This window comes from Ursus maritimus, unplaced genomic scaffold (genome assembly GCF_017311325.1).
Source record: "Ursus maritimus isolate PB19 unplaced genomic scaffold, ASM1731132v1 scaffold_2, whole genome shotgun sequence".
NCBI classification, from domain to species: domain Eukaryota; kingdom Metazoa; phylum Chordata; class Mammalia; order Carnivora; family Ursidae; genus Ursus; species Ursus maritimus.
In genome coordinates, this window is record NW_024424452.1 from 47,589,485 (window position 1) to 47,602,853 (window position 13,369).

General features: G+C 48.3%; 1 protein-coding gene across 1 annotated transcript in view; it reads left to right on the forward strand.

Annotated features, from left to right (window-relative positions):
• The window catches only part of PBX1 (PBX homeobox 1), a 280,666-nt gene that overhangs the window by 225,293 nt on the left and 42,004 nt on the right, over positions 1-13,369 (forward strand). The window contains 2 exon segments of the mRNA XM_040635989.1: positions 4,635-4,825; positions 12,494-12,629. Coding sequence (XP_040491923.1) covers positions 4,635-4,825; positions 12,494-12,629 — 327 coding nt within the window.

Here is a 13,369-nt window from a genome sequence, read left to right on the forward strand (position 1 = left end):
GATAGGCGTAGGGAGGGTTTGAGGGAAGGAGAATAGCAGTGATCTTACAGTAAGAACATGTGAGTCATTTGCCCTTCACCTTCTCAGGAAAGAATAAACATACTTGCCACAGTGTTGGCCCCCGCAGACACTTCCCACATCTCAGGGGATGCGGAGCCCAGAGGGCTGGCTGATCCCTAAAGGTTCCCTAACCTGATCCATCACGTTAGAGTTCAGAGTTGCCCTAACTGGTGGGATAGTTTGGGAAGACAGAGGGGGACATTTCCTATAAAGGTCCCTAGCTGGCCTCTTGAGTTCTCCCTACTCAGTGCTGTTCCTACCTTCCCTTCAGGACTAAGCCTGGCTTCTGGCAAAACAGAAGCCTATCTAGACCTGCCATCCAGGTCAACTCCCATCACTCCAGGGGTACAGGAGGAGCCCAGATGGTGGCTTCCCCCCACTGAACCCATAACTGGGTTGGCTGGTAGGCTGGCAGCTGTTGAACACTGGCTCTGTTCTTAGCTCAGGTTGCCAGCAACATAGAAGAACTGCCTGCTTACTTCTGCCGACACAATTGCGCTTGTCGTTCAAGGTAGTTTTGTGGTTGGGAACCCAGGACAGGCACGGTCAGCCTCTCCGTTTTGACACAGGTGAGGAGGTGGAGATCAGAGGGCTTACACTGTGTATGTGGGTCACACATCCAGTGAGGGACAGAGGTGGCTTTTACTGGAACACCACCTGACTGCACTCCATACAGCAAGAGTGTGGACTTGTGTAGACAGGGAAGGAGCCAGCTTGTCCTCTGTCACTTCCGTGGACGAGATTGATTACTGGTACCTAAGAGAGGCTCGGGGTAATAATATTCTCCTTCGGAAACTTCTCATGGCTGTCTACCTGTTTTAAATAATAAAGAGGTTGGAAATCAGAAACTAAAGGAAAAACTCCCATCGGTACAGAACAAGTTGCATAAGTAGGGTGGTAGTTGTCTATATCTCTTCTTCTTAAAAATACCAAAAAAATCATTTCTCTAGTTATGTAGACATTTTCTGGGTAAGAACTGAGCCCTACTTAACACACTTGGGCACTTCATAATTTAACAGTGCTGGTTATATTGTTAATTATAGTAAATAGAGGATTATAGGGAAATTACGCCATGAAGCTCCTAGCTAATATGTCTGGGAGATCTATCGTCTTCATTTTTCTGTGACCGTGGAAACCTCAGGGGCACCTGGGTGGCTCAGTCGGCTAAGCATCCGACTCTTGATTTTGGCTCAGGTCATGAGATCGAGCCCTGCACCAGGCTCTGCGCTCAGCGGGGAGTCGGCTTGAGATTCTCGCCCTCTGCCCCTCCCCCTGCTTGAGCTCTCGCTTTCTCTCTCTCTAAAATAAATAAATAAATAAAATCTTTTAAAAATAAGAGAAAATAAAATAAAATCAGGAAACCTCAGTAAAGTAAAAACGTTGCTCCCTAGTTTAGTAGTTAGATTGATGAAGTTGCCAAATTGGCTATTCGTCGTTGACTCTGTTATTTTTGTTCGTTTTGTTTTTAGTATGGTGCTGATAACTAGACCAGCAATTAGCTTTCTGCTAATTAGGTATCATGGCCCTCCTCAACCCCATCCCTTAAAAAAAAGAGAGAACCACTTACCTGAATCAGCCATTGTTTCACCCCGTGGTTATTAAAGAACGCTTCCAGAGATTTTCATTAGAAAGAGAGGAAGGAAATTATTTTATTCAGTAAGTGGTGTTGGTGAAATGCTTTTCCAGCACATCATGAGGTCGTAAGGTATCTGAGAGCTGGCATATTCTAACAGACAAAACCGTGAGAAAGCTGAATTTTATTCCAAGTGGTATTTAAAAACCTGGTGCTCTTGTCGCTTTGCAGGGTTCTCAGCTTTCGTGAGGAAGGCTGCAGGCGCACGGACTGGGCTAAATCTGCAGGGCTGAACCGGGCTGGCTCGGCCGGTTCACAGCTAAGAGGACCCTAAATCCCAGTTATGTTCTTGGTGGAGCTTGAAGGAGGAAGGGAAGAAGACGGGCAAACCCGAGTGCAGGAGGGAAGCTTAAAACCCTGGCACCTCGAGCGGGATGGCCCAGGGGGGCTGGTCTTTAATCTGTGGCTCCCAGAAACGCCCTTGACGTGGAACTTGGGCAAGTTTCGAAGGATTTCCAAGGGAAATCCTAGGGGCACCTAAGGGCTCTCTAGGGGCACCTGGAGCGAGTGGCAGCTCCTGAAAGTGACTGACTGTGTTGATGATCGTCCACAGCAGAGGCTCTCCGCCCCCTGCCCCCTGCCCCCATCCCAGAAATGTTCAGCCTGGGAGGGTTCTGCTTAATTAGCGGTTGTCCCCCCAACTCTTCTATCACTGTCGTATTGGGAACGCCTGACCTAACAGAGGCAGCCCGGCGTCCAAAGCTGCAAGCTTGCGGGATCTGAGGGGGTCGCGGTGTGGGTCGTTCAGGTCCTGGAAAGACCGGGGTCGTTGTGTTCTGTCCGTCTGCAGTGGACTCGGAACTGGTCTCCGCTGCATGCTCCTGAGCAGCTGTTCGGCCGCTGCCTGCTCCACCGCTGCAGGGGCTGCAAAGCCCCCACTGTCTGTTTACGGCAGAGTAGAAGGGGCCCCGGCACAAAATGTCCTGAGTCCACGGCAGATATTGTAACGAAGCACATTATTAGCCCAGCCCTGGGGCTTCCCCGCGGCGAGGAGTGCCCTTGACAATGCCCCCTCACAGCCAGCCCCTCGCCCGTGGGAGCCCCGCCAGGTGAGGAGGCCGCAGGCCAGCGAGGGGCCGCGTTTGTGCACAGAGCTGGTCGGGGTGCTTGCTACACGCCTAACCCCGCACTCCCCACCCTGTGGCTTCTTGGAATAGACTCGATGCCACGTCTTATGTCCTTGCCTTTGTTTACATTGGGGGGTGGGTCAGCAGGGAAGAAGCTAAGTGCAGAGTAGGAAGAAGGTAATCATGACCCCATTTCTTTTTACCAAGAGAGAAACTGGCACCCGGATACATCCTTACCCAGCCAGACACTCACCTGGTAACTCCTCTGATCCCTACCGTACCCTTTGAGGTGGGTATTGCCACCCCTATTTCACAAGCAAGGAAGACAAGTCCCAGAGAGGTTAGGTAACTTTCCAAGGTCCCACAGCGAAGTGAGTCCCAGAGGCAGCCTCTGTCCGCAGGCTGCCCAGGCCCCGCTCCTCGGCTCAGCTATATTCGTGAGCACGATTCACTCCATCCGCAGTCACTGTACAAGACCGTGGGTGCTGCTGGCCGTGTTCAAGGTCAGGAATGATTGAATCCATTCCCTCAGACGAATAAAATGAGGCACTGAGTAGCGAAAGGCTTTGTCCAGACACTCAGCGGAGGCGGGCTGACCATCCGCTGTCGGGCTGTCCCAGTCCCCAGTGTAGGCACGGCCCGGTGGATGCGTCTGCGTGGGTATCTTTGGCCAACCAACCTGGATAGAGAAATGAGTGAGTGTGTCGTCGTGACTGCGTTCTTGACGGGTAGGAGAGGCTTTGTGCTGTAGAGAGAGTGGCAGTGCGGTGTTACCGTTCATGAGTGTGTCTCTGGTGTTGATACTAAGTTGGAGCCCTTTGAGTCCTTAGTTCTTCGACTGTCAGAGCTGTCTTGCCTTTTTCGTTACAAATCTAATATAGTTTTATAACGTTACTGGGAGTTAACTCGTGAATAGAGATTTCCATTTGAAGGCTCAGCTAAGGAAAGCAGACTTCAGTTGTTAAGTAGTAGTCACCCCACGGAAAGCCAGTGTTGTTCAGAGGAGCAAGTGTGGGCTCTGGAAAAGGACAGAAATCCCCGGCCTGGAATAGGAAATGTTCAGGTCCTGGCTCGATGGCTCCGTTTCTGCTGTGTGCCTTAGGAAAAAGCCACTCCTCTCCCTGGGCCACAGTTTACACACCTGGAAAATAAGGCGGGGGGCAAAGTGATCTTTAACCTCCCCCCTCCAGAACTGATGGTATGTGGGTCTAACCGGAGAACTTTCCTTTCTGCGGGGATGGCTCCTATTTCCTCTCCATCATGTGCTGCTGCTGTTTCTACAAGCCCCCTGAGGACAGAGTCCAGCTTGTGTGGGGGATAGAGTGGGTCTTCAGAAGGCCAGCAGAGGAGGGGATTCTCGTAATAAAACTGAAAGGAGAAATAGGTGAATGAGAAATCTCCCAGAAGAGTTAGCTTTTAATCTCGTGATCCCATTCTTTTGGCTGTTGACGCATCCCAAAATCGGATGTGGGGGCTCTGCTCTGTCAGAGATAATGAGCCAGGCAGCAGTTCACGCCGTATCTGACCCCAAACTCTCTTCGGCTGTGAACCTTGGGGGAAGGACTGTGGGGTGTAGTTTATACTAGGATTCACGTTCCCACTTTTCACTGTAGTAAAATCATCAAAAAAAAAAAAAAAGATTACGATTTCTCTTTACCCTTTAGAAAAATCTTAATCGTGGCCAAAGTTAGAGTCAAACAGGATGAAAGGTATTTCTCAGCCAGTCATTTATTTTATTCCCTCTGATGTGACAAAACCCCCACAAACTCGCTGAGTTTTCTGCACGTGTGCGAGTCTCTAGAAAAGCCCACGCAGCGCTCTGTCCAGGCCCGGACCCTCCCCACGCGCCAGTGTTTACTGTCCTGCCGTTCCAGGCATGCAACGAGTTTACCACCCACGTGATGAACCTCCTGAGGGAGCAGAGCCGGACCAGGCCCATCTCCCCAAAGGAGATCGAGCGCATGGTCAGCATCATCCACCGCAAGTTCAGCTCCATCCAGATGCAGCTGAAGCAGAGCACGTGCGAGGCCGTCATGATCCTGCGCTCCCGGTTTCTGGACGCGCGGTGAGTCACCCGCGGGGCCATCTGTCCCCCATGGGGGATCCCGGGTCCAGGCTTGGGAGCCACACCTGGCCCTCTCTAAAGGCTCCGTTTTCACCATGTCAAAGGCCAAGCCGAATGGCAGCCTGCAGAAGCTTCTGGGGTCACGGGAGGGAGGCGGCAGGACTACGTAAGCCATGGGTTTCAGACAGCTCCAAACGGAAAACAGTGTGATTAGAGAGGGTGCTTTCTGTTACCACTGCCGCTCACTCTGAGTGAGAGGCAGGGAGGACCGAGGTGGGCGAGAGCAAGGCAGCGTGTTCATCTCACTCAGGACCCCTTTATAGGTGTGTGTTGGAGTGCTGGGCTGTGGCGGTCTCACTGGATGCCACAGTGACCCACGTTCTCCAGAAACACGGTGCGCTTTGAGAGCCGGGATCTCTTCCGCATCGCAGACAGGCAGAGAGCGCGCTGAGTTCAGTTCCACAAATATTTGTAAGTAGATCGCCATGTGGCATCCTCTGAGCTAGGTTTCAGGAGCACAAAGATGAACAGGACCTGGTCCTGTGGACCCAGAGGAGCAGGGACTGGTCTGCTGTGGGCCAAATTTTCAATCAAGGTTTGATGATGTTTTCCATCTGTCCTTGCTACTCATGACCTCACGTGTGAGTTCATAGAATTCAGTCGAAGAAATCCTGGATAGAAAGATCCTCGGGACACCTGCGTGGCTCAAACATCTGCTTTCCACTCAGGTCATGATCCCAGGGTCCTGGGATCGAGTCCCGCATCGGGCTCCTTGCTCAGCAAGGGAGCCTGCTTCTTCCTCTGCCTGCTGCTCCCCCTGCTTGTGTGTGCTCTCTCTGTGTCTGACAAATAAAAAAAAAAAAATCTTAAAAAAAGAAAAGTCATCTTAAAAGATAAAACCTGAGAACAGAGAACCAGTAATCAGTTCTTGGCCCAAACTCTCTAGGCCGGTAGATTTATCCAGATCCCTCTGGTTTCTTTAATTCCTGTTAGGCAGCCTGCAAGTTGGCGATAATCGTATTTTTCATACACTGGAGAGGAGGGTTTTGGTCATTGATCTAGCAGACATGTTTCGAGGGTGTGGCCATCCTCCGTGGTCGATGGCCCATCTCAAATTAGCCAGCTTCTATACACGCAGGCTTCACCATCATTACTTTGATTCCTAAAAATCATCCCAGGCTATGACTTTAGTTAGTAGAACTTCAGATGTGTCAGAGTCATGTGCCGTTTCATAATCGATAGCTTTGTCCCTTTTCAGTGAGACAGAAAGATTCACTGCTTCTTGTAGAAGTTTTTCACCCCCGAAGTCATGCATTATTCAGCTCTCTTACCTGTATTTCTCTCTGTTCACAACTGTGGTTGTTGCAGCCCACAAACCTCTTTAAAACTCCTTGGCATCTCCTAAAGTCCCTTTTATTCAGTGTGTTTTGGGTCACATGGAATATGAAGTGCGGGTGCCAGCTAGCAGAATGTATCTCTGTGCCACCAGAATTCCACAGGGTAAGTCAAGGGAAAGTTAGCACGAAGAGAGTCTTTTCCAGCTGGGCATGTGATACAGGGGCGGGAGAGGGGAGAGTCTCCCTGAAGCAGGGCCCCCGTGTATCTCCCTCGCCTCGTGGCCTGCTGCCAACCCAGCATCTTGAAAACAGGCTAATGTGCACAGTACAGAGTGCGAGGGACTGGTGGCCTCTGTCTGGGTCCTGTGCCCATGCAGCCGCCACCGCCCCTCTGCGTGTGTTGCTTCCATCCCCATGGAAACTCCCGTAGTTAAAATTCTGGAGTTGGTATTTATGTGGGCAGATACTGAAACAGAGGAAAGTCGAACCCAAACTGGATTCTCGTCCGGAGAGAACCCGGGGAGAAGGGAGAAGCAGAGTCATTGTCTTGCTAGATTTCTGCTCGCAGTACCTGTGCTGTGTGCAGTGGAAGGTCAGGCTCAAAACAGGCCGAGCTTTGGACATGGTTCCTGTCGCTTCCACCAGCCTTTGCCTAGAGGGTTCCAGCAGGCACTGGAAGGACAATCACTTACGAGAGGGTCTCTTTCCCACTTTGGTTGCAACCTTTGAATCCATGCCTTGGAGCCAAGGCTCCAACCTTAAACAACGAAACTGTTGTCATTGTTACTAGCATTTATTTTGAGGGTATGTTTGGTATCAGCCTACGGCTGAGTAAATGGCTTTCTCAGCTCAAAAATGTTTACCCAGACCTTGTGATTGGGGTAGTTCCTATCCTTGCTTCCAGTGCTGCTGTAGTTGGAGAGCTAGCTAAACAAACCTCAGGAAGAAAGACAGCCCCGGTGCTGAGCGCCACGGGCGTCTGATGGGCAGGGCTTCATCAGTGAAAGATTTGGTGGAAGACAAATGAAATACAAGGGGAGTTTGACTTAGTAACAGGATTAGTCTTTGTAATGTCACAGGTAGATGGAATCGAATGGTTCCCCTTTGTTAGGAAATATTCCTTGTCTCCGTTTTCTGTTGCCACCTAAAAGATTACTGCAAATTTAGCAGCTTAAAACAACACGAGAATACTATCAAACAGTTTCTGTGGTCTAGACATCTGGGCACAGTTGAACGGGATCCCCAGCCCTAGCCTCACACAGCTGTAATCTGGATGTCCTCAGAGGCCATGATCTCTTTGGAGGCTCAGGCTCCTCTTCCAAGTTCGTTCCCGCTGCGGGCAGAATTCAGTTCCTTGTGGTTGTGGGACTGACGTCTCCAGCTCCCAGAAGCCACTCTGTCCCTGGCCAGCTCACGTCTTGGCTGCTTGCTTTGTTCCTGGAAGCCAGCAAGAGAATCTCACCATTTTAAGGCTTTAACCTAATCTCCCTAAACTAACAGGACGGAAGTCCTTTCTTTGTCACAGCCCCACCCACGCATGGGGGAGGGTGGGGCTGCCAGGCTGGAATCTGGTACCTTCTTAGGATTCTGCCTTCCATACTCCTCAGCTGAACGCTTGGTCCAGATTTGTCCATTCGAGTCATATCCCTTTTCTCTTCCTTACGTTGACTTAATTGTGCCAGAAAAAAATCCATCCATTCATCTATTCATTTATTCATTCATTCTACATTTATTATCTCATACTATGCTATCAAACTTGGTAAAGTTGTTGTCAGGACCATCAATACAGTTTTCTCAGTTGAAAGAGGGAGAGAGAGAACTTACAAACACTCTTAATGATTTTCAAGCAATAATTTTAACTTACGTTCAATAACATGTTGCTGGAGACAACAATAAGAGTATAAACAGCTGGAAGAACACTTCTGCATTTCACCCCAGGAGAGGGATTCCGTTAAATGAAGTAGTAAAGTGGGAAAACAACAAGAGGGAAGGACTTGCAGGAAGGCCTGGGCCGACTGGCCTATATTGAGATTGATGTATCTTATTGAGTTTTACTCTCTGTCAGATGCTGTAGTAGCCGCTGGAATACCTCAGAAGACAGAAACACATATAAATGTGGGTCTTACCTTCAAGGAGCTCATAATCGTGTGGGACAGACACTGTTATGAGTGAACATAAAATGGCGTCTTCCTTGTGAAATAGCTCTTCCTGCTCGGCCTGAGCGGAAGCCAGAATGTGAGAGAGGGCAGAGTTGAGGATCCCAGAGTGAGCATGGTGTTTGCCAAACAGAAAGACTGCCGTGGGCAAGGTGAAATAACGTAAGCCAACTTCAACAAGCGTTACTTAGCCAGAACGCTATGTGTGAGGCACTCGGGTTTCCCTTGAGGAACTTGCTGTTTAGCCGGGGAGACCTGGGTAAACCTGTGGCAAATGCTGTGGGAGAGAAATAACACTGGTTGGTGTGAAGAGGCACAGGAACGTAAAAGTCACGAGTGTCTTCAGGGCAGGGAGAAGTAAGCATATGACGTGGCTAGACGAAATTGTTCAGAGCGTGTTTAGGACTGGGGGAAATGAGGCACTGGGGATAGGACAGATCCACTGAAGACCCTAAGTGTATCCATGAAGACTGCAAATTTGTCCTGAGAAGCAGCAGAAACTGTTAGAGATGTTTAAGGAGGAAGGACAGTCATTTAGAGCATAAGTTCTCAAACTGCACTGCTTGGATTCAAATTCTGGCAACCTTTGTAAGGCGGGCTAGGTGGCCTATCCTCCCTAGAACTCTTGTCTGTAAGATGGGACTAATCCTATACACAGGAATAAATGAGATAATATGAAGGAAAAAAAAAAAAACAGGGGCACCTGGGTGGCTCAGTTGGTTAAGTGTCTGCCTTTGGCTCAGGTCATGACTCCAGGGTCCTAGGATCAAGCCCTGCGTCAGGATCCCAGGTCAGCAAGGAGCCTGCTTCTCCCTCTGCTGCTTTCCCTGCTTGTGCTCTCCACACCCCCACGCCCCCGTCAAATAAATAAATAAAATCTTAAAAAAAAAAAAAAGAAAGAAAAACAGTATAGTGTCTGGAATGTGGTATTCATATCACAATTCACACAGTAATTCCTTACTATATTAAGGATCACCACATTATATATTATTTATTATTTTACTTATTGTATTTATATTTTATTATTATTATTACTATTTCTATCGTTAGTGACATCAGATCCATGGTTTAGGAGAATTACTCTAATGCTTCTCTTGAAGACGAGCTGAATGGGACAAGAGACGCAGTAGGACCCCACTGTTAAAGCCTGTGCTCCTCGACCGGGGTGAACACAGAATAGTATGAAGTACCTTCTCCGTTCTCAAATATGCAGGAGAAGATTATTTTCTTTTAAGATAAACATTGGTACATTACAGAATGGACTAAAGCAAGAGGTTTTCAAAGACATTTCATACTTTTGATGGTGTGTGGCAAGGCTATGAGTTCACACCTTCCTTGTGCTTCTGGAACACATCCGTCTAGAATTGCACCGTTTAGTAAGTGGCCATTTGATTTTTAAATTTAAATTAATTCAAACTGAATTACATTGAAATCAATAAAATTTCAGAATTTACCGCTCCAGTTACACCAGCCACGTTTGAGCTGCTCAGTGGCCACACGCAGGCTCATGGCTGCTAGACTGGGCAGCAGTGATCTAGAACATTCCCCTTATTGCCGAAAGTGCCGCCGTGCAGCACTAGCCAGACTGTTACATGATTGACAGTGGCTTCTCTGAACCTGTTTCAAAAACAGAGTGACAATAGGCTGGAATAAAAGAGTTAAATTTGAAAGAATAGAACTGGTAGGACTTGCTTTGGGGCCCATCCTCTGATGAAGGTTAGATATCAGGAGGGGTTGAGAACCACTCCTAGGTTCTGGCACCTGCTAGGTCCTCAAATATTTGAATGAAGGAACAAATCAGATACACTGAACCGCGTCAATGGTGACGTGGGGAAGGAAGACAATGAGGCTGGCTTGGGTGAAATGCGATGCTAGTTTTGGAGACACAGAGTGTGTTCGAAGTGTCTGGGAGCGCAGTGCTGGTGGGCAGTGACTCTTAGGAGAGTCGACAGGGCAGGAACACATTGGGGGTTTAGGAACGGTGTCTGCCACACCTGCACCTCTCACTCTTGACTCACTCTGATTCAAAAGGTTTCCTTCCTAAAATGCTGCATTTATCCAGTACTATTCAATCAACCTCCACATTTCTTACATTAAAAACCCAGATACCCAACTCCCAAGGTTTTGGATTGGCTCGAAGTCACAAATGTTAGCTCACCAAGCTGATACCACTTCAAGCCAAAGCCAGGTGTCTAGCTCAAAGAGCCTGATCGTCAGAAGTGTCTCATTTTCACTAGGTTTCCTGAAGTCCTGAAAAGTCCTGATCTTGGGATTTCTAAGGCCCTCAGTGGAGACAGCCACTGAGAGAGGTGATAAGGGAGCCCATCAGAGTCGATGAGACCACCTAGGGAAGGTTGCACATGGCGATGAGAAGAGAGTCGGGAACAGCTGTCTGCACCAGCCCCGCACCACCAGCTCATTCCAGAGAGGCTTCCTTTGAGCTCAGTTGGAAGACTCCCAAAAAATACAGTGCGGTGCTAATGCAGACAGCTGAATGAATGAACCGAGGTTCTCCCAATTAGGGGAGGCTTCAGGGTCCAGTTCCCTAGGCCTAAGACAACTGTTTTCTGTAGGCAGAGAAGAAGCCAAAGGTTATCTGAAGCCTGGCCTGGAGCCCGTGTTAGCCACTTAGCTATCTTCCCCAAATTCCCATCAGGCAAGGACTTTCAGCAAATGCCTATTTTTTGAGTTGGGCTTTTTTTTTTTTAATCCATTCTGCCCAATTTCTGATGCTGGGTGACCCAGAAACTCAGCATGATTTGGGAAAGTGACTTGGGCTTGGCATAGTCTGGACAGATGTGGTTAATACCTATGGACAGATGGTGTTCATCCGGTAAAATCAGGCACTTTATTGTGTTAATTAATCCAAGTGGGACCCCAGAAATACAATATTAGCTGAATTTCTTGTCTAGCAAGGCTGCTCAGTGCTTTCTGTTGGGCTAAATCGGGAAATCCTGTGTCCTGGCATAACCAAGGATGTTCTGGAAATCTCTTCCATAAGGAAAAAGCTTTTGATAAAAGCAAGAAAGGCAAAGTGCTAATAGAGCTAATTTAAAGATGGAGTCCCCACCGCCTCGAGGAGGGCCAGCCAGCCTCTGCTGTGAGCCTGGCATCCCCAAACAGCTCCCCTAGCGCCTACGGGCCTTAGCTGTGAGGAGGCAGTAAAGTGATTCTCACTCTAAATTAGTTCAATTAGCACTTTTTTTTTTTTAAGACAGAAAATGCTTTTATTCAAAAAGTGGCTCTCTTCCTTTCAGCAACCTGTGTATTAAAGAGATTTCTGTGGGCTTTTGTTTTACCATTTACCAGCTGTTCTTGCTTGAAAAGTGCTGCTTGTCTCCTTCTGAGGGAGGTCACGCAGTCCAGGGGGCTAATTTCAGTGCCTTCCACACCCTCTTCCCCAGATGCCTTTAAAAAATGCTGTATGCATTTACCTGGGAATGGAATAAGGGGAAAATAATAACTTATTTTTCACTTAAAGCTCCAGGGCCTCTGTAATTGCCAGGAGACAATTTGTACCTAAGAACGAGGTCGAGTTCTGTAGTCAGGCGGACCTGAGTTCATACCTTGGTTCTACAACATACCGGCTGAATGACCTTTGGACTCAGTTTTTCATTGGTACACGGGAAGAACCATAGCTATCTCACGAGTTGTGCAAAATGAGTAACTTGAATTGATTGCTGTGGAGGGTGAGGTCCAGTGCCTGGAGCCTGGTAGGAAGAATGTCACCCAGCATTTGCCACGTACCGGGCACCATGGAGAGCACCCTGTATGGCCTCATTTTCCGGTTACGGTCACCCTGCGAGACCAGCATGACTCTCTTCACTCTCGGCTGAAGAAGCTGAGGCTTGGAGAGGTATCCCAACCCCCTAGCTGGCATTCAGTTGGTCCAGGATTCCAAACCCAGGTGGCTGCGTTTGAAACTCCATGCTCCTCACCACTCGGTACAAGGCTTTGTGACTGTTCTTCTTGTCAGTGCCCCAGTGATGCACCATGAAGTCCTTAACAAATGCTTTCAGTGATGGTTTTGGCATCCAGCCCCTTAGTGCAAATTTCCTCTAATCCACATTTTGCTCAGGAGTTTGTCTTTTCACAGAAGTAGATCCTCATCTCTCCCTTTTTATACATATTCGGTATGAACTTACTTTGTCGTTCTTTCCTTTCTCTTTATGAAGGCGGAAGAGACGGAATTTCAACAAGCAAGCGACAGAAATCCTGAATGAATATTTCTATTCCCATCTCAGCAACCCTTACCCCAGTGAGGAAGCCAAAGAGGAGTTAGCCAAGAAGTGTGGCATCACAGTGTCCCAGGTAAGGAGCCTCAAAAGGCTCAGCCTCTAGCCTGGTGGGCTTCGGTGGGCCCCATGGCAGGATCTCGGAGCCATTGCTTTATTGAGCTTTCATGCCTTGCAGGTTCCATTTGCTAAAGCCCTGACGTGGCCAGGTAAGCACATGGTGTGTTTAAGTAGGAGAGTTTTCCAGGTAAGTACCTGGACAGACTTGAGAGGGACCAACAGAAGTGGGAGAAGTAGACTATGGTAGACAAACAGGGATAGGGTTCTTCCCATTGAGTGCTCTGTTCCTCAAAAAAATGGGTCAAGGTCCTTGCATGTCCTTGCAAAGCTATCCGCATTCTCACAGTTTTCTCAAACACAGTCCCTTCCTTAACCCGTCTTGTGCCCAACCCAGGAAAGAGTCAGTGAATGGAACTTTTCAATGAAAGGGACTCAAATGTCTTCTCCTGATGTGCTCACTCGGTAACTGATGGAGTGTGGGAATTTTAACGTGTCACTATGATTGCATTGGAATGGTTGCACAAAATGTCAGTGAGTGCCCCCTTTCCCCAGAGAGCAATAACCATAACAGGTGCTTGTTGACATGGAAAGGTACATGATAAAACATTTTTATGGGCCTGGAGTCTTCAACATTAGTGTGAAGTAGAGAAGTAGGCAATATTTATATGTATGTATATTTTGTCTACTCACAGGATCCATCCAAAACGTCTTATTTAATCTGAACCTCAAATACCATCCCTGGTCTGTAGTTGAGAA